Source organism: Quercus lobata, chromosome 4 (assembly GCF_001633185.2).
Source record: "Quercus lobata isolate SW786 chromosome 4, ValleyOak3.0 Primary Assembly, whole genome shotgun sequence".
Classification (NCBI taxonomy): domain Eukaryota; kingdom Viridiplantae; phylum Streptophyta; class Magnoliopsida; order Fagales; family Fagaceae; genus Quercus; species Quercus lobata.
Window position 1 is genome coordinate 55395437 of NC_044907.1, and position 21583 is coordinate 55417019.

At 33.1% G+C, this 21583-nt stretch overlaps 2 protein-coding genes across 2 annotated transcripts; one reads left to right on the forward strand and one right to left on the reverse strand.

The window, feature by feature from the left end:
• Positions 1–720: 720 nt before the first annotated feature.
• On the reverse strand, positions 721–13141 carry LOC115987972. The gene is made up of 9 exons (XM_031111587.1): positions 12835–13141; positions 12488–12749; positions 3632–3733; positions 3475–3557; positions 3251–3367; positions 2886–2988; positions 2136–2805; positions 1832–2007; positions 721–1158 (listed from the first exon to the last, which is right to left on the reverse strand). The coding sequence occupies exons 1-9, from the start codon at positions 12951–12953 to the stop codon at positions 1036–1038; spliced, it is 1755 nt and encodes a 584-aa protein (XP_030967447.1). The 5' UTR covers positions 12954–13141; the 3' UTR covers positions 721–1035.
• A 6418-nt stretch (positions 13142–19559) lies between these two features.
• LOC115985477 (uncharacterized mitochondrial protein AtMg00310-like) lies at positions 19560–20459 on the forward strand. Its single transcript, XM_031108419.1, has 2 exons — positions 19560–19998; positions 20083–20459. Exons 1-2 carry the CDS (start codon positions 19560–19562, stop codon positions 20457–20459), a joined length of 816 nt encoding a protein of 271 aa, XP_030964279.1.
• Positions 20460–21583: the final 1124 nt, after the last annotated feature.

The window sequence follows — 21583 nt, forward strand, 5'->3', positions numbered from 1 at the left end:
TCACAAAATCTAATTGTATCAAATTTTGCTTGTGTTAGATATTAGTTTTCATTGTTTGTATATTAGAGAGGAAAAAAACTAACTGGTTTATTTGGTTAGGCTTAGTGTTTATATATTGCTCGGATTACAATATCATGCAATGTTTCTGTGTTTGTATTTTAAACATTTGTTTAACTTTTTAAATACATTATGATGAAAACTTAAGTATATTTATTTCGTTAGTATAAAAGTAACAATGTATGATATTCAAATTATATCATATTGATGCAAAAATCTTTGTTTCTTTATAGGTGAATTTATAATTTATGCGATTATTTAACATACATTTGTTACCAATATATTTTTTTTGCTTTATATCATAAAATATGTAAAATCTTACGATCCATAATCCTAATTACATCTCACAATCTCATATAAAATCCGAACTTTGACAACCTTTTTATTGAAAGTTCAAATAAATTAGTCAAATCCACAAATGTTTTATTTCATCATGGGTAACTAAAATCGCTAACAAAATGGTCCATCCAATTGGGTCAGCAAGTTCATTTTCAAGATTATCATTTAAAAAATTTTAAAATAATAAAAAAATAACTTTTGTTCCAGTTTATAATCATTTAAGTTTAATCATTAACTATATCGAAAAAAATAAGGTTTAACAATTAACAGACTATTTCATTGTGATCCTATAAACCAAATCCAAGTAAAACTTAACAAAATTAATTGTCCAAAGAATAGGATTTAGGTGCATGGCGGAATCTAAGGACAGCCTAAGAAGAGGGATATCCCTTAGCCACTTGATCAAATCTCGGAAGGCAGTGAGCCCTACAAATGGATCACTTTTCGATCCCATTCTGATAAGCGGGATGAAACAAACTCAATAGAAAGAAAAAAAAAAATGCTATTTGCTTTTTCATCATTTTCCCCTCTTCTAGTTTTCTGGAAAGCCTAACAAATGAATTTTGCCTTTTTCTTCTTGGCCACAGGAAATCGACATTAATGAGAAACTAAGACCTATAATATGCAAACTCTGAACACTTAATTATTGACCACCCTTCCGAAGAAGTGTTCTATTTGCAAGCACCCTTGTGACGACTGAGAATAACTTGTTTTGGCTCCAGATTTGAACCTCTTTGCCCCTACTGAAGTCTCCTTACCATCCTGCCAAAACAGAACATAGGAAGTGTTGAGGCTAACCTAACAAAATGAATATGGATATCACGTAAATAACAAAACACATGCACAAAGAGTGAAATTTTTTTACTTGGTTTGGCAAAGCCCCTAAATTCATACATTGCTGAGATAATCCACTAAAATCATAGAGAAATAAAAAGGGACAAAAATATACAACACCCAAATTGATACGTTACTCCAAGTGGCTATGTCATGGGGAAACTCTAATTTCATATTTGACAACATCCTAAGCCATGGAACAGAGCCTAATCCTATGCTTCCTCAGAATCCCTACACTCACATTTCTAGAAACCCTACAGTCTACAGACGTCTCATATACACATCTTTTCAATTAACCTATACCTTGGTGATGATACAATTATAAAGCCTTTAAAAAGAAAAATTACTGGCAGATAAGAAAAACAAATTCCTTTCTGAAAATAAAAATTGGAGGCACATTCCAAAACAAAGACTCCCCCATGCCTAACATTTATTAAGTTGTGAACCATGCAGATATTAACATAAATAAATGGCTCCATGAGCATTACAAAAATAATGTTAAAGAAACACATCCAAGAATTCCATTAAACTGATGATGATATGGATGTTTCAATAATGTACAAAAATAAATTAAACAAAAGAAATGAATGCATGTACCCACCAGTGAAGATTGGCTCGAGGATCTCAGAACTTTGATTCTACCACCTCTACCATCAGCTCCAACAGCAATCAAATTACCTGTGTTTGATTCCTTGCTCAGGCCTCTCTTGCACCATTTACCCAAATACCTATTTGTTCCATCAGGGCCAAGAAATCCACCAGAAAAACATATGTCCCCTGAAGGATTTTGTAATACATAAAGAGAGTAAATAATAAGTTTATAGTTCTAGTTACCAATCATCTAAAATGTTAATTATTTCATGATGTCTGGCTCTACCCAAACTCAAATTGCACCAATATAGTACCTGGTTCAGAAAGTGGTAGTGGGGATGGAGACTCCTTCCGAATGTTAAGCATGGGTTCAACCTCTGTTACATCATCAGGAACCAATATCACATCCTTATCCAGAGTAGCATGAGTCTTTCCCACATCATTATTGATACCCGTTTTTGAACCCAAATGCCCTACCAAGTTATCTAGTCTATGAACTTTAGTTTCTTTGTTCAAGTCAGAAGCTTCCTCTGACCTTAATGGAGTAGTGGTCTGCTCAGTTACATCTTCACCAATTTGACATCTAGAATCAGGATTTGATAGTCCACAAGGAACTGTAGAAAATTTTGAAGAATCCTCATCTATCAAGAAGTAATCATCTCTCCCTTTGTCAAGAACCATGGTGCTTGTACCTTTTTTATTAGATTTCATATGGTTAGTGAAACTGAACTTTTCCAGTTTCCTAGAACACAATGGATTACTAGTCAGGCTTCCTGTCTGATCTGAAGTAAGCTTGGATCCAGAAAGTTGCTTCTCTTGATCTTCGGACGGAAAATTATTGGCAGGCAAAGGATTGGAACTAGAATTACAATTCACAGCATTCTGAATAACCCTTTTGGAACTACTTTTCTTTGAAGCTTTTAGCAACCTTAGAACTTCATTATCTTTTACTTCAAGAGCAGTCTCCAATTCTTGTAGCCTTGTCTGGTAATGAACAAACAAAAAGTTGAATTAGAAACCACTCACCAAAATGAGATTCACCTACAATCTCATCATGGACTCACCTTTAATCTATTTATTTTCTCTTTAGCCTTCTCAAGTTTCTTACCAAAACGAGCCTCTCCTCTTCCAAGGAGGTTGCACTTGGCCATCAATTCTTTGTAACTCCTATCAGAAAATGGCCAGCATAGATATAAATGAGAAAGAAAATAAGAAAGATAAAAGTATATTATTTAAGGGTAATAAACAATTATTTTGTTATTATTGTACAAATAAATATTACACAAGAACAAGGCTATGAATATCATCTGTCGACCTACAAGGCTGTCAAATCAATAAAGTTTATTTGAGAATAAGCACTCAACAAGAACTAGATCAATTTTCTCTCCATGCATTGAATCAAATTGCAAAATGGCAGTAGATAACCTACCTATTACGCATGACCAAGGATTTCCGTAGAATGTCTATGGTATCTTTATTGTTGGCGCCATTACCAAAGGAGGCAAGCTTTAGAACCTCCCCCTCATCGAGATCCAGATCAGATACCCTAGATTGTGAACCATATAACTATTTTAACAACAAATAAATTATATATATATATATATATCAACCAAAAATTGAAAATTTATTTGCACATAGTGCAAATGCACTCACAACTTGAATGCTGCAAGCTCTTTGGCCAAGGACATATTCTTTTCTTGCAACCTTAAGCGTTCCAAAGTTGATTTTTCAAGCTCCTGTGACAGAATTGACCAACACTTCAATATAAAGTCTCATAAATTTATTGAAACCAGAAAAGAGAGAGCTTCACCTCAGATTTCATATGAAGCATCTGTTGCATGGATGTTCTTTGTTTCAAGGCTTCATTCTTTAATGCTGCTTCCTGTTTTGCCAGCTCCTTGCAAGAACACAGCTAGAAAAGAAAAGAGTTTCCTCATAAGAACCACATGAAAACAATAGCCGTTAATGTTGAAGTCAGAAGAATATACTTAAAACTCCAAATTTGGTTGCTCAGAAACTGAGGAGATGAAATCAAGACAACTTATTGATTCATGTTTGAAGTTAGGACCAGGAATGTTTGCAGGAGAACAAGTTTTAAAGCAGTGGACTACATTTCTATGGCTTCAACCAACCAGTTATCTGCTTCATTGTTGGAAAAATTGAAGCAAATAAATTAATGGTTGTTTCATTCCATGTTTCCCAACATAAGTTCATATTAGCAATTATAGAGATTTATTTTTCTGTCCTGCTCCACCTTTCTTGTCACAGTCATAAAAGATTAATTTTTACTAGTTTGCAAATTTGCCTATTCAAGTTTTATTTTATGACCTACATGTGAAGTCCAGTTGACATAAGGTTTTAAAGGTCTAGTTATACGTGTCATAGGGTTAAAACAATTTTTAATTTGGGATTTTTACTTAAACCTAGCATTGTGCCCATGCAATGCACGGCTTAATCAAGAATTATATGTAAACTAAATAAAAAAATTTAATAACATGATTAAAATTGAATGATAAAATAGAGTAAAATAATATATTTGTACTCAAGGGTTAGATGGAATTTTTTAATAATGTATCAGAGTATCTTGAACATTGAGGCATGTTGGCCTCTGTGTGTTCTTTTCTCCCTTCTCTTCTCTCTTTTCCTCTCTTCTTTCTTGTGGTGTTGTTCACAGGTGTTGCTCATCATAAAATGCTATTTTTTCTTTTCTTCCTCACAACTCCAAATTAAACCTTTTCTTTTAACCATCAAAACCCTTTTTTTGATAGGTAATATGAGTACTATTATTGATGATGTCAAAAAAAAAAGAAACATACAATGTGTTCATGTAATACCCATTCAAAGAATAGCATTTCGTTTTTTTTATATATATATAGTTATTTGATGTTAAAAAAAATTAAAGTAATAGTTGAAGGGAAATCTCACGCCTTGTTTTTAAGTTCCTGCAAATCTAAAGTGAATTCACAAGTTTGTTTTATTAGGTTAGTGTAGTCGGTATACGTAACTACTTGGCTGATTTTATTTAAGGAGTACTAATTGGAGTGGGATTGGTCTTCCTAGACTGAATTGGAGTGTTATTTTAGAGGGAAAAATTAGACATTAGAGAAGCTTAACTAAGGTTGTTTTAGTACTTGTAGTTAAACCCTAATGTGTCCCTGCTGTTATATATAATTACTGGATCCTATTAAATCAACCACGTGAAAGGAAATCTTCTTATTTTTCCTGAGTGCGACGGCTGTATTTTTGCTATTCATTGAAATTGATTCAATCTGTTATAGCATGTGTTAATATTACTGGATAAGATACTTTACTAAGATGGATGATTGATAGGAGAAGATCATAATAGGTTCATGTCCAATAGATTTAAACCGAATGATACATTACTATTTCGGCTATCATCACAACTTTTCTTGGGTTTCTATATGCATGTTTAGCATGTTCTAAGGGTAGGTCTGATTGAATATTACAAAGTACAACTAATGGTTTATACATAAGAATGTTAGGTTTGATACAAAGTCATACAGAACCTTTATACCGCTAATGCAAGAGCTTCGTTATCAAGGTCATAGCAAACACAAGTCAGATGCAGAGCAAGTAAAACAAATGAAGATTGAAGACAAATAGAAACTAAATGTAGAACAGGCAAAGCAAGAAGTAATTGAAGAAGATGCCAGCTGCAGAAAATGCCACACGAAAGAAAAGAAAGCTGCGAAAACGACAGTAGCTTAGTTATTCTTGTACAGTAACGTAGTCATACTTGTATAAAACGACTTGTAGCTTTTGGTTATCCTGTAAATATCTGTTTAGTATCTACACATACCACACAAGTTGTAGTTTGTTAGCTTTTCTGTTTTGTTAGTTTAGGCAGTTAGTTAGTTGCTCTGTTTTGGGCTGAAGCTTCACCGTGTATATAAACAAAGTCACCAGATTTTATTTAATGAGAAATTCATTTTACCCAAATTCAGTTTTTGATATTCATGATGGATGGTTTATTATTATATTTTAGTAAGAGGATTTTTAATTAGTAGTGGAATTCGTAGCACTTAATAAGTTACTTATTTCTGTATTAGGTTCTAGTGACATTGCTCTGGATAGTTTAAGGCCAAACGTGTTTTGGTGATTTGAGGTAAGTAGACTTTTTAGAACATGATTCCTCTCGAGATATTGTATTGTATATATGTAAACTTTTAAAAGAAGCTTTGCAAAACAGTGAACCTTTTATGTAAAAGTTCTTTCTATAAGTATATATTTTATGATTTATATAGTGAACAATTTATAAATATTGTTAAAGATAGAGAAATCGTTTTCAAATGGTCAGCTATACAGTCTGCAACATTTGCCAACAGAAGGTTAAGTGTTGTTTATTTCTATATTATATTGTTTCTAACTATTTAGCGTATTTTGGCCAACTAAAATGGTTACTATTTTATTTATTGATTTCAGTGTTATAGTTAAATATTTCATTTCTAACAGTTTTACAAAATATATTATATTATTGTTAAAACTATGTGTAAATGTTTTGTAGAGATTATATTTTTTCAATGATACTATTATTATGTTTGAGAGACATTCTCATGTTATATAGTCTCTTATTGAGCTTCTAGCTCACCCCCCCACCCCCTTCCCTCTCTTTCTCCACCCTTTCAGATTAGAATAGTGGAATCTCTTTTGGTGGATGATCATTGGATCCATAGATTAAAGACTTCATTTGGAGCTATGTTACTTAATAGACTATATTATTATGTTTTTTTAGAATAGTGAGCTAGTATTCGTAAAACTATTTGTGATTGTATTTGGAGACTTTATTGTTAAAGTTTTAGTTTTGATGGATTTAATAAGAAAGACTTAACGGTTTGATTCTTATTTATGGATATTTAATTACGCTCCGTTCTATTATTTTAATTTTTTATATATATGGCAAGTTATGTATCTAAATCCTTGGTATGGATTTGGGGCATTACAGTTCATGAAGATGAACAACAGCAAAGCACAAAACAGAAAACAAATAGAGAAACAATCAGGAGACTAAACTAAGAGAAGAGAAAAATTGTAAAGGAGAAGAACAATTTGTAAAACCCCAGCACTGAGACGGATCAAAAAGGCTACGTTGACACAAGCCTTTTAACTCAACCAAAGACTTCTCAAAATCTTCAAAGGAACGACGAATCCATTCTATCCAAATAGTCCACATCAAACAACTTGGAATTAAATTCCAAATATCTGAATTACGTTTCCCAAGCCAATGACTCCAACAAAATAATACTTCCGCCACAGAGCCAGGCAAGACCCACTGACTTATTAGGTGCTTTGATGACAGTTTGGAATTTGGAGAAATTTGAACATCGTCAAACTAGTTGGAAGATGATGTATTTATCTAAAGGGGAAAGTTGACGTTATTAAAGAGCACATTTTCGAGCTTGCCTGCATATTATTTATCTTTATTCATCATTCCCACTAGTGTGGCAAATAGAATAGAGAGGTTACAGAAAAAATAAATAAATAAAAATTTGTGGGGTGGTTTAGGAGAGGAGTTCAAATACCACTTGGTTGGATGGGATAAGGTGTGCAGCCTTTGGCTAGTGGAGGGTTGGGGATTCGGAAACCTACTACTTTCAATCAGTCTTTGTTGGGAAAGTGATTATAGAGGTTTGGGTTAAAGGAAAACAAATTGTGGAGACAAGGTAGTTACTGTGAAGTATGGGAAGGAGTGGGGTGGATGGTACTCGAGACCTGTTCAAGGCACTCATGGTTGTGGGTTATGGAAGAGTATTAGAATGAGGGGAAATCATTTTTTATAGTGCATTTAGTTTGATGTGGGCTCGGGTAGTCAAATTCAATTATGGCATGATTGTTGGTGTTGGGATCAACCTTTAAAGTTGATGTTACCAGTACTGTTTGAAATTGTTGTGAATAAGAATGCTTCTATAGAATTATTATTGGATAGGTAGGAGGGGGAGGAGGAGTTGGCGTGTGGAATTCATGAGAAATTTTAATGATTGGAAGATTGATAGGGTGGCTTCATTTTGCCATCTGTTAGAATCTTATATTCCCATTGATGAGGGGAATGATAGGATGAGATGGAAGCTAAAGAGTAATAGGGATTTCACTATGCATTCTTTTTCTGAGACATTACGAGGCTCAACCCCTATGACTTTCTCTTGAAAAGCCATATGGAGTGTCAAGTCTCCTCGAAGAGTTTACTTTTTTGTGTGGACATTGGCTCAGGGAAAAAATCTTTACTTGTGAGAACCTTATCAACAGGGGTTATTTAAATGGTGAGTTGGTGTTGTATGTGCCATAGTAGTATAAAGACTATGGACCACCTTTTGATTCTTTGTAGTGTATCTTTAGAGTTGTGGAGTTTTGCATTTAGGATGTTTGGGATTTGGTGGGTATTACTGAAGAAGGTTCTTGATTTATTATGTGAGTGGTAGCGTAGGGAACTTAATATTTGGAATCTTGTTCCTTTATGTTCAATGCAGACTTTATGGAGGGAAAAAATGACGTACTTTTGAGGAAATGGAGTGTTTTTCAACTCAATTGCAAGCATACTTCATTAGTTCTCTTTATGTGTGGTCTCTTTTATTGAGTCTCACAAATAATAACTTTATTCAATCCTTCATAGACTCAATTCATATGTAGATATTTTATCAATTGTAATTCTTTAGGCTACTTCGTCTTTCTCCACAAAGTAGTCTCATTTCAATAAAATTATAATTAACTATCAAAATAATAATAATAATAATAATAATAATAATAACATAACATAGAGAAATAAAATACAATGGAGTAATGGCCCTTTTTTCTTTGTTCGGCTTAAATTCTCTTGCATAAATTCTCTCCAAGTTGGAGAAGAACTCATCCTTGAGTTCAAACCATCCCTACCTGGATCTCTTTGATGTCAAACCAATCCTTTCCATCCTATTCTCCTCTGCAAGACAAGTTGAATCAATATGCTTCTTGTTAATCTTTTCTCACTCTTAATATATCTTGTTGAACAAATATGGACTATTGACCTTTTTAGCCATGTTGTGATACATAAAACAAAACAAAAGAGGAATCCATGCATAGATTTGCAAACGTCAAATTGCCTCTTCCACAAAGTTTACCTAACATCACTCCCACATACCTCTTGTTCACCTCTATAATTCTCGTTCAACAAAATCTCCCCAAAAATAATCGATAAAGTTCTCTATTAATCTTTCCTATGTAAGATTAACTTTACCTAGAAAATTTGAGAAAAAACTGACAAGAGTCTTGTAGCTCAACTAGGACTTCTTAGTGTTTCCAACAAAAACGTCCAAGATTCAAATCCTCCATTTCCCAACTATCGAATTATCCTATTTTCTTTTATCTAAAAAAATAAATTATCGAATTATCAAAAAGAAATTTGAGAAAAAATCATCAACCCCAGTAAAACCATCGTGTTGAACGTGTTCAAGTTCTGGGAGATTAAAACTCCATTCATCAAGAGGAACCTTTCTACTATTGAATGATTTTAGATAAAACCAACAGTCTCTTCTACTTGAAGAGAGAAAGTCTCATCCATAGTGAGGGTTATGGGCTCATCTTGGTGTATATGACTTTATCTTCATAAAGCCCAAATTTGTTTCCTTGACTATGCTCTTCAAGATAACCTTCATAAATTGGTGGAGAATCCAATTTTATGACCCAAATTCTTTCAAAAGTTTCATCTTCCAATTCCTTCAATCCGCCTCGTGCTGCATGTTCTACGTGTCCAGCATCATGAAAGGAATTTTTCTTCTATATCATCATTCTCATCCTCAATACAACTATCTGGTATGTCCCATGATTCATGGTCGCCTTTTGGAATCTCCATGCAGGTTCTCACTAGTTCCCATTGTTGAAGAATTTGTACCAATAAATTTTCAATCATACACCTAATCTCAACCATCTCTATATGTTGGTCTTGATTTCCTCTACCCCCAACAACCTCTATCATGATCAACCATAGCTTAACATTGCTACCTTTGACTCAAATCTGAATTTCGAGGCTTAGATCTAGGATCTTTCACTCCGATACCACTTGATGCAGTAAGAACTTAGATCTAGTGTAGGAGAAGGGTCTAGATTCAGACAAAGAAAAAAGATAAAAAGATTGAAGTTTTAACAATCAAATATCAATTGCTATGCTCAAAGAACTCAGGAAATATAAAAATTTAGAATTTCATGAAATGGATAAGAAAAGACTGCCTACAATAACTCAAAAGAGTATTTATAGTAGGCTTTAGAAACCCTAAAATCCTGACCCTTCATCTTACACATAACAATTAAATCTTAGCCATACAACTTCATTAAAGTCACTCACATGCTAGTAACCCTTTAAAATATTTAAATATAACATACAGAAATAAAATACATTAGACTAATGGGATTTTTTTCTTTGTTGGGCTTAAATTCTCCTTTATAACTTTTTCTCAAGATTTTGTAGAAATCAAGAAAAAATTACAATAATTGAATGGAATGGTGTGTTCCATAGAAGCAAAGCTAGAAGATTTTTCTACTATGCGAGAAACATTGGATAAACAGGCAATTGCAATTTTGGAGAAATATACTGCTATAACAACCAATCAAGAACTTATATATTCTGATTTAGACCCAAGTTTATCCCCATTCTTGGCAAAAATTTCACTTGTTACCCTTTCAAAATCTGATGGATGCAGCTCTACAAATTTACTTACACAACAACTTCAATTGTGCATTGGTTCAAATTTAATGTCTTAAGGTGGCACTAAAGAGAGAAATCAGCCTTATTATTCACAAATCCAACTACAAGAATAGATAAAGTAATGCACTGCAATGACAATGTAGATCATAAAGGGGCAAGGTGAGCATAATTTGCTCACTGAAAAGTAAAAACCAAGAAAGATATTCATGTTGCTACAATAGATCAACTCAAGAACGATTGTAAGTTGATAGACCTCCAATTATTGATTTTATTGTTTCAAATGAATGTAATGATATGGCGGGAAAGAAAAAGTTTCTCTCCTTAACACCTCCAAAGTTGACTGAAGGTCTGTTGCATATTTCGTATTCAAAAGTTCTTATATGTCAACACTTTAAAACTCAAGACTGACTTTTTTCCAACCAAGAGAGAATGACACAGACATAGAAGTTTTTGTTACTACTTGTAAACTCCACTATTCATTATTTTTTGCATGGGACATGTCAAATCCAATTGAAGTAAAAGTCTTGCAGTTTTAAGAGTCTAGTTAATAGTTTATATGTGTCTTATGGTTAAAACAATTTTCAATTTTGCCTTTTATTTTAAAAGTCTCAATTTTGAATTCTAGGGCAAAATTGTACTTTCCATCCCAGAAAATTAAGGGTATTTTAGTAGTTTAGTTGAGTTTAAAATTTTCTAAGAGATCCCAAGTATCTTACATTTTGTTTTCTTTGAGTCCAAATTAGTTTCTAATTAGATCTTTAGTTTACTATTAATGAGTCCTTATATATATTTGTACTCAATGTACTGAGGGGATAAACAAAATTTTATTAATAAAAACGTTGAGTGTTTTGAGCGCTGAAGCTTGTTGGAAGTGTGTTGGCCTTCATGTGTTCTTTTCTCCTTTTCTCCTCTTTTCTTCTTTCTTGTGGTACAGTTCAGGATACTGTTCCTAAGGTTCATATACACCATGAAATTCTCTCTTTTACTCTTTAGAATCCTAAATCAAGCTCTTTCTTTTACCTATCAAAAGTCAAAACCCTAAAACCCCAACCAAATACATATTCCTATCTAATAGTCATCAGACTAACTTTTAATTACTAACACAACCTCACCCTTTTTTCAACAATTTAAACCCTAGATCCACAAATTCTCCTAACCCTAAACCCACCACAAGCACACATAATCAAATTTCCCAAATTTGTCCTATGTAATTTCTCAAAACCAAAAGAATGAATTATATCCCTTCATCCAGTGTCCTAATAATGAAAAACCCAGCTCAATCAAGCTATATACTTCATAATAGGCACACTTCAAGTGGGTTTTCTTACAGATTAGAAAATATCAAATAAGTTATAACTCGAGCTGCTAAACTTTTCAACCAAGCAGTTCAGATTCATAAATCCTCCTTTAGATAATAGGGGAAGCCTAAGGGGAATAGAAAGCAGTTTTTTTTTTAGTTTTATGCTATCCTTATTACCATCTCTAGAAAATTAATAATAATAATTCGATAAAACCGACCTCAATTGAACTAACTATACAAAATTTTATATTTAATCTACTTCAAGCCCCTATGTTTCTCACTAGGAAGCACAGACACTTCATTTAGGTTGTCATACCAATGTCGTACCCATGTCATACCTGTCGTTTCATGTTATTTTTTCAGAAATTACTCATGTAACCATGTTGCGTCTGTGTCCATGTTCATGCTTCCTAGATTCCTCAGCAACCAACCAAAGCACTGAGAAATCACCTACCAGAAAAAATTCACACATAGTAGTATCTTACAAGTTATATTTATCCTTCAAAGTTCGAAGTCCTAAGAAATTAAAAATTCCAATCAAGCCAAGACAAATACTAATCACAGCCAAACAAAATCAACAAAAAACAATAATAATAATAATGAAATACCAACCCTAATTTCTTCAATACCGGAAATGACACCAATATTTTAAGTATCCCAAAAGCAATTGAATTTACCTGGTCATTGACATCTTTGAGCTCCTTTCCCTGGCACTCTAAAAGCGAGCTCAGCCCCTTGACCTTAACCTCCAATCTCTGAACTTGACCACGCAATTCTCGGGGATCTTCGTCTTCCACATTCTGAGAGAGGATCAGATCGTTGGAATCCCCAACCGACTGAAAGTAGAGACGATTGACATTGCTCGCGGAACAGCTTTGCTTGCACACGGGGCAACTGCATTTCTTCGCGCTCGAACAATACTCGAACCACTGTTGTAAACTAGGGTTTCAAAACAAAAGCATCAATTTTACACACTCTGAATTTTCGATTTTCAATTCACAGAGAGAGAGAGAGAGAGACTGACCATAGCTCGTGGAAGACATGGCCGCAGATGGAAATGGCTTGGAGATCTTCAACGAGAGGTTTGAGATCTTCGTAGCAGATGGAGCAAATGGTTTTGCCAATGCTCGTGCCACCGACCATCTATCTATCTCTGTGAGTCTCTGACTGTGACTGTGACTGTGACTGTGTCTGTGTGTGTTCTGGTTTTTCTGTTTTTGGTTTTGAGCTCCACGATCTTCTGTTTCATTTTTGATTTCTGGGAACAAAACAAATGGAGCGAACTTTGAAAAAGAAAAGAGCCAATTACAAAAATTTGTCTGAGCGGGATGAAAAAAGAGGGAAAGGAAAATCCGGCAAATTTTTTTACCTGAAGTTGTCTCCCTGTTTACCCCTTGACGTGCAGCCACGTGTTCAACGACAGGTGTAAATAATGTGCCCATTGGATAGAGTCTTTTGACTGAATATTACTAAATCTGAAATTTATTTGCGTTATAAGTATTGTTCCAACTTATTTAACGAAATTAGGAAAGAGAGTGAATTTCGGCAACAGTGTTGCCGAAATCCAACAAAAGTATGAGAGAGAAAGAGGAAAAGTGGGAGGGAGAAAATTTTGAATTTCAACAACGGTGTTATTGAAATTCTTACTGCCCAAATTCCCTGTCGTCCTGTGTGCTCGAAGTGTGGAGTGCTCCCAAAAAAAAACCAATTGCGGCAATGCAATTGCCGGAATAGGGAAAAAAAAATTTGGTAATTGTGGCAATGCCATTGCCGAAAATGGAAGGGAAAAAAAAATTGGAATAGAATTGTGGCAATGGCATTATCGAAATAGGTGAAATTTTTTTTTGGCAATTATGGCAATGTTATTGCCAAAAATGGGAGGAAAAAAAAAATTTGTGGTTGCCGAAATCTGGGGAGGAATTTTTAAAAAAAAAAGTGTTACGTTCACAATATTTTTACAACATTTTCACAACAAATAACAGGTGATTAGTTATTATTAATTCAAATTTAAATTTAACACTGAGATTACTTTTTTAATCTAACAATAACAACCTGCCATTTAAAATTTGTTGTAAAATTGTATGCACTTATCATTTCTTAAAAAAAAAAAAAAAAAAGAATTGTGGCAATGGCATTGCCGAAAATGTGAGGAAAAAAAAAAAGAGGAATAGAATTGCGGCAATGGTATTGCCATAATAGGTGAAAATTTTAAAATGGGAGGGGAAAAAAAAATTGGAATGAAATTGTGGCAATGGCATTGCCAAAATAGGTGAAAATTTTTTTTGGCAATTGCAATTGTGGCAATGCCATTGCCAAAAATGGGAGAAAAAAAATTGTGGTTATCAAAATCTGGGGAGGAATTAAAAAAAAAAGTGTTACGTTCACAATATTTTTACAACATTTTCACAACAAATCACAGGTGATTAGTTATTATTAGTTCAAATTTGAATTTAACACTAAAATTACTTTTTTAATCCAACAATAACAACCTGCTACTTAAAATTTGTTGTAAAAATATTATAAAAATTGTGTGCACTTATCATTTCTTAAAAAAAATATATAAATAAATAGAATTGTGGCAATGGCATTGCCGAAAATGTGAGGAAAAAAAAAAGGAATAGAATTGTGGCAATAGTATTGCCGAAATAGGTGAATTTTTTTTTTTTTTTGGTATTGCCGAAAATAGGAGGGGAAAAAATAATGGAATAGAATTGTAGCAATGGCATTGCCGAAATAGGTGAAAAATTTTTTTGGCAATTGTGGCAATGCCATTGCCGAAAATAGAAGGGAAAAAAAAAAGTGGTTGCCGAAATCTGGAGAGGAATTAAAAAAAAAAAAAAGTGTTACGTTCATAATATTTTTACAATAAATTACAGATAATTAGTTATTATTAGTTCAAATTTGAATTTAACACTGAGATTACTTTTTTAATCCAACAATAACAACTTCCACTTAAAATTTGTTGTAAAAATATTGTAAAAATTATGTGTACATATCATTTCTTAAAAAAAAAAAAATGTGGAATGGATTTGTGGCAATGACATCGCTGAAATAGGAGGAAAAAAAAATTGTTCCAATTGGTTTGTGGCAATGCCATTACCGAAATAGAGGAGAGAGATATAAAAAAAGTACGCATATTATTCTTTCAGTAATTTTTTGACTGAACCAATTTGATTTGTCATGTTCTTTTATGGTAAAAGCATCTTATGAAATAGATAAGGATAGATTCAAGTACACTCTCTCGTACATTGATTCTTATTCTAAAGTGCACGTTATAAACAAAAACAAAAAAAGTACATAGATTCTTATAGAATAAAAAAATGACTGATGTGCACGTTGTAAACAAAAAAAACAAATAAAGTATATAAATTCTTACAATAGAAAAGAAAAAATGATTGATGTGCACACTGTAAACCAAAAAAAACAAAGAAAGTACATAGATTCTTATAATTTGGAAGAAAAAAATTATTGATGTGCACACAGTAAACCAAAAAAGCAAAGAAAGTATATAGATTCTTACAATACGAAAGAAAAAAATGATTGATGTGCACGCTATAAACAAAAAAAAAGAAGTATATAGATTTTTACAATACCAAAGAAAAAAATGATTGATGTGTACACTGTAAACCCAAAAAAGCGAAGAAAGTACATAAATTCTTACAATACGGAAGAAAAAAATGATTGATATGCACGCTGTAAACAAAAAAAAAAAAGCAAAGAAAGTATATAGATTCTTACATGCACATTGTAAACAAAAAAAGCAAAGAAAGTAAACAAAAAAAAAAAACAAAGATTCAATCAACCAATCACCTCAACTCCTCATCTCATTCGGTTTGTGGCAATGGTATTGCCGAAATAGAGGAGAGAGATATAAAAAAAAGTACGCATATTCTTATTCTTTCAGTATTTTTTTTACCGAAGTAGTTTGGTTTGTCATGTTCTTTTATGGTAAAAGTACCCTATAAGGATAAATTCAAGTACAATGAGTATATTGATTCTTATTCTAAAGTACATGCTATAAACAAAAAAAAAAAAAAAAGTACATAGATTCTTATAGAAGAAAAAAATGATTGATGTGCACGTTGTAAACAAAAAAACAAAGGAAGTATATAAATTCTTACAATAGGAAAGAAAAAAATGATTAATGTGCACACTGTAAACCAAAAAGAACAAAGAAATTGAGATTTTTGCAGAGATTCTTTGTAGTGAATATATGTTTATAGTTAAGTAATTTATTTGTACCAGACTATCCTATCTGTGTTGTGTTGTATTTGGTCAATTGTGTATCTAATTATACAATTTAAAATCTAAGAATTTAACTGATATGAAACTTGCATCCTATTTAAACAGCACTAATGTCACTGAAATTTTCACGGTTCTTATTTTCTACTCTTTTTCCCCTAAAAGAGTGAGAATTATAGAGTGTTACTTGCAAAAAAAAAAAAAAACACACACACACACACACACACAATCAGATAACCATAAAAAATAATTCATTAATCTAAAATTTGAATAACAACAACAACAACAACAATATTTTACAAATAATATTAATTGCAACTACAACAATACATAATATTTTACAATGTATTAGCTTCTAATATTTACAAAGCACATGTTTATACAATAATAATAAATCTGTTAATTTCTAGAACTATAAGTTAATAAGCAAAGCAAAAAAACTTACATTAACAAAAAACTTACAATCTTTAGTTGTGGCACACTGAAGTAAAGTAAAAGAGTAACTTTGCAATCGAAGGACCTTATACTGTGAGGAGATGCAATTCTAATTCTTGAACAAAGGAGGAGAAATAAAAAAGACAAGGGCACTTGCCTTGCCTTGCCTTGCCTTTTATTACAAACTAAAGAATAAAAAGACAAAAAAAAATCGATATTGGAGATTTAGGAGTGATATGAGCCTAACAAAATATATTTTCCATAGAGAATAAGAATCAGATGAGATGAGGAGTTGAGGTGATTGGTTGATTGAATCTTTGTTTTTTGGTTTTTTTTTTTTTTTTTTACTTTCTTTGCTTTTTTTGTTTACAGCGTGCACGTAAGAATCTATATACTTTCTTTGATTTTTTTTTTTTTTGTTTACAGCATGCACATCAATCAATTTTTTCTTCCGTATTGTAATAATCTATATACTTTCTTTGCTTTTTTGGGTTTACAGTGTACACATCAATCATTTTTTTCTTCGGTATTGTAAGAATCTATGTACTTTTTTTTTGTTTACAGTGTGCACATCAATCATTTTTTTCTTCCGTATTGTAAGAATCTATGTACTTTCTTTACTTTTTTGGTTTACTGTGTGCACATCAATAATTTTTTTTCTTCCATATTGTAAGAATCTATGTACTCTCTATGCTATTTTTGATTTACAGTGTGCACATCAATCATTTTTTCTTTTCTATTTTAAGAATCTATATACTTTTTTCGTTTTTTTTTTTTTTTTTTTTTACAACATGCACATCAGTCTTTTTTTTCTCCTATAAGAATCTATGTACTTTTTTTTTTTTTTTTATTTACAGCATGCACTTTAGAATAAGAATCAATGTACAAGAGAGTGTACTTGAATTTATCCTTATCTATTTCGTAGAATGCTTTTACCATAAAAGAACACGATAAACCAAACTGGTTCAGTCAAAAAATACTGAAAAAATAATATGCGTACTTTTTTTATATCTCTCTCCTCTATTTCGGCAATGGCATTGCCACAAACCAATTGGAACAATTTTTTTTTTCCTCCTATTTCGGCAATGCCATTGCCACAAATCCATTCCACATTTTTTTTTTTTTTAAGAAATGATATGTACACACAATTTTTACAACAAATTTTAAGTGGAAGTTGTTATTGTTAGATTAAAAAAGTAATCTCGGTATTAAATTCAAATTTGAACTAATAATAACTAATTACCTGTGATTTATTGTGAAAATATTGTGAACATAACACTTTTTTTTAATTCCTCCCCAGATTTCGGCAACCATTTTTTTTTTCCTCCCATTTTCAGCAATGGCATTGCCACAATTGCCAAAAAACATTTCACTTATTTCAACAATGCCATTGCCACAATTCCATTCCATTATTTTTTTTCTCCTCCCATTTTTGGCAATGGCATTGCCACAATTACGAAAAAAAAAATTCACCTATTTTGGCAATACCATTGCCACAATTCTATTCTTTTTTTTTTCCTCACATTTTTGGCAATGCCATTGCCACAATTCCATTTTTTTTTTTTTTAAGAAATGATAAATGCACACAATTTTTACAATATTTTTACAACAAATTTTAAGTGGCAGGTTGTTATTGTTGGATTAAAAAAGTAATTTCAGTGTTAAATTCAAATTTGAACTAATAATAACTAATCACCTGTGATTTGTTATGAAAATGTTGTAAAAATATTGTGAACGTAACACTTTTTTTTTTAAATTCCTCCCCAGATTTCGGCAATCACAAATTTTTTTTTCCTCCCATTTTCGGCAATGGCATTGCCACAATTGCAAAAAAAAAAAAAAAATTCATCGATTTCGGCAATGCTATTGCCACAATTCCATTCCAATTTTTTTCCCCTCCCATTTTTGGCAATGACATTGCTACAATTACCAAAAAAAAAATTTCACATATTTCAGCAATACCTTTGCCACAATTCTATTCCTTTTTTTTTTTTTCCTCACATTTTCGGTAATGCCATTGCCACAATTTTTTTTTTTTAAATGATAAGTACACACAATTTTTACAATATTTTAACAATAAATTTTAAGTGGCAGGTTGTTATTGTTGAATTAAAAAAGTAATCTCAGTGTTAAATTCAAATTTGAACTAATAATAACTAATCACTTGTGATTTATTGTGAAAATGTTGTAAAAATATTGTGAACGTAACACTTTTTTTTTTTAAATTTCTCCCCAGATTTCGGCAACCACAATTTTTTTTTCCTCCCATTTTCGGCAATGACATTGCCACAATTGCCAAAAAAAAAATTTCACCTATTTCGGCAATGCAATTGCCACAATTCCATTCCAATTTTTTTTCCCTCCCATTTTCGGCAATGGCATTGCCACAATTACCAAAAAAAAAAAAAAAAAATCCCCCTATTTCGGCAATGGCATTGCCGCAATTGGTTTTTTTTTGGGAGCACTCCACACTTTGAGCACACAAGACACACTCGAGCAAGGAATTTGGGCAGCAAGAATTTCGGTAACACCGTTGCCGAAATTCGAAATTTTCTCTCTCCCACTTTTCCTCTTTCTCTCTCATACTTTTGTTGAATTTCGGCAACATAGTTGCCGAAATTCACTCTCTTTCCTCATTTCACTAAATAAGTTAGAACAGTACCTATAACGCAAATAAATTTTGGATTTAGTAATATTCAGCCAAAAGACTCCATTGGATAAGGAATTCCACACAATAGTTTTCTATATTTAAAACTATAAGGGTCTGCTTGGTAAGTGAGTTCAAACTCACATTTTCACATTTTAAATAATATTACACACAGAGACAAAACATAGCTGTTCTTTAGTTCCAACACAGCCCCAAACATCCAAGATGATATCAAAGCTTTGATAGGAGTGACAGTGTCTACTCACTACGAAAAATATTTGGGGCTGCCAACCTTTATTGGGCGAGCAAAAAAGCAAAGCTTCATGTACATTCGTGAAAGAATTTGGCATAAGCTCCAAGGGTGGAAAGAAAAACACTTATCACAAGCGGGGCGAGAAGTCTTGATCAAGGCTGTTCTACAAGCAATGCCTACTTACACTATCGGGTGTTTTAAATTACCCAAGAGCTTGTTCAGGGATATTGAATCGCTTATCCGGAAGTTTTGGTGGGGCTACAAGGGTGAGAGCAGAAAAGTTCATTGGGTTGGTTGGAATAAACTATGTAAACCAAAATGTCAAGGTGGGTTGGGATTCAAAGACATTGAAAACTTCAATCTAGCTCTTTTGGGTAAACAAGTATGGCGGTTGCTGCATAACAAGGAATCACTCTTCTATAAGGTTTTTAGGGTCAAATACTTTCCACATGGCATGGTGCTAGATGAAAATGTTAAACAAAATGGCTCCTATGCGTGGATGAGCATCTTGAAAGCAAGAGATTTGGTCAGACAAGGTTCTGCTTGGAGGATTGGAGATGGGAAGAAAGTGCTTATACGGGGTGATAAGTGGATTCCAAGACAGCAAACAGGTTAAGTGATTTCTCCTCAAAAGCACCTGCCCTGTAATGCAAAGGTCTGTGCACTCATTGATGAAGATTGCCCAAAATGGATAGAGAATCGGGTGAAGGCAGAATTTCAACCCTTTGAAGCGGAAGCAGTCCTTAGCATTCCTCTAAGCACTCGATCTACAGAGAACACACTCTTTTGGCAAGGTACAAAAAATGGCACATACTTTACTAAAAGTGCTTATCGTTTCCTTGTTGAAGAGTTAGGAGCATCAAAACCAGGTCCATCAAATACCCAGGCTCATAAGCACTTCTGGCAGAAACTATGGACCCTTGATGTTCCAAACAAGGTCAAACATTTCATGTGGAGAGCGTGTAATGAATCTCTGTCTACCAAGCTGAACTTATACAAGAGGAAAGTGACTTCGAACCCAAGGTGTGATCTTTGCCATCATGAGATGGAAGATACAGTCCATGCTTTGTGAGGCTGCATTAGAATCAAGGAAATTTGGTGGGAAGAAGAAACTTGTAGAAATCATCTGCAGGAAAATTTTGCAAGCTTTCGAGACCTATTCCAAGGTTTTCTCCTTTACCAACATCCTATGCTACCTGAAACTTTTGCAGTCATCGCATGGAGCATTTGGTACAACCGTAATGCAAGAAGAATGGGCAAGATCAGCCTGCCAACCCAGAAGATTTATGCAGATGCAGTGGAATGTTTAAGTGAGTTTAAGAAGGCCCACAACCCTCCTTTGATCCGACCCCAACCTCCACAACACCATCCACCTCATTGGATCCCTCCCCCAGCTCACACATACAAAGTGAACTATGATGGTGCCACCTTTCAAGACATCCGAATGGCAGGCACAGGTGTAGTGATTAGAGACTTTAAGGGTGAAGTAATTATTGCTTTATCAGAGAGAATCACTATGCCTACATCTGTGGTAGAAGTTGAAGCTTTGGCTTGCCGTAGAGCCATTTCCTTTGCAGCTGAAATAGGACTAAGAGATGTGGTCATTGAAGGGGATTTTGAAATAATCTTCAAACACCTCACCTCAGACTCGGTCTGCCTGGCTTCATTTGGTAATCTTGTTGAGGACGTCAAGTTTGCTGCCCAAGCCTTCCACCTCTGTTCCTTTTCCCATGTAAAACGCAATGGAAATTCTGTTGCAGATAAGTTAGCTAAACTAGCTAAGCATGCTATTGTCCCCCAAATTTGGTTAGAGGACATCCATAGTGATGCAACATACCTTGTTAGTATTGACAAAAGTTTTCGTTAAAGCAATAAAATCCCTTCCTAATTTCTCAAAAAAAAAAAAATATTACACACATTTTCACATACCTTTTCATCCACACGTATTTCAAAAAATTCTAATCAATAATTCTCAAACTACTCTACCAAACACCCCCTAAGTCTCACTTAAACATTTAATTTCAACTGGTGCTTTCGCTTTATGATGATTATAAACAATAATTCTCAAACTACTTTATCAAACACCCCCTAAGTCACTTAAACATTTAATTTCAACTTGTGCTTCCGCTTTATGATGATTATTTTTTATCATTAGGCCTAAGACATCAATCGGTTTTGGTGTAAGCGGGATTTGAA

Bases quoted from the DNA above. Each gene is read 5' to 3' on its own strand.
- LOC115987972 (XM_031111587.1), bottom strand. From the start codon at position 12,953: ATGGTCGGTGGCACGAGCATTGGCAAAACCATTTGCTCCATCTGCTAC. The intron at 12,750-12,834 runs GTCAGTCTCTCT...TTGAAACCCTAG, and splicing joins CATGTCTTCCACGAGCTATG to TTTACAACAGTGGTTCGAGT. The intron at 2,989-3,250 runs GTAGGTTATCTA...ATTTTCTGATAG, and splicing joins TCCTTGGTCATGCGTAATAG to GAGTTACAAAGAATTGATGG.
- LOC115985477 (XM_031108419.1), top strand. From the start codon at position 19,560: ATGCCTACTTACACTATCGGGTGTTTTAAATTACCCAAGAGCTTGTTC. The intron at 19,999-20,082 runs GTTAAGTGATTT...CAAAATGGATAG, and splicing joins GATTCCAAGACAGCAAACAG to AGAATCGGGTGAAGGCAGAA.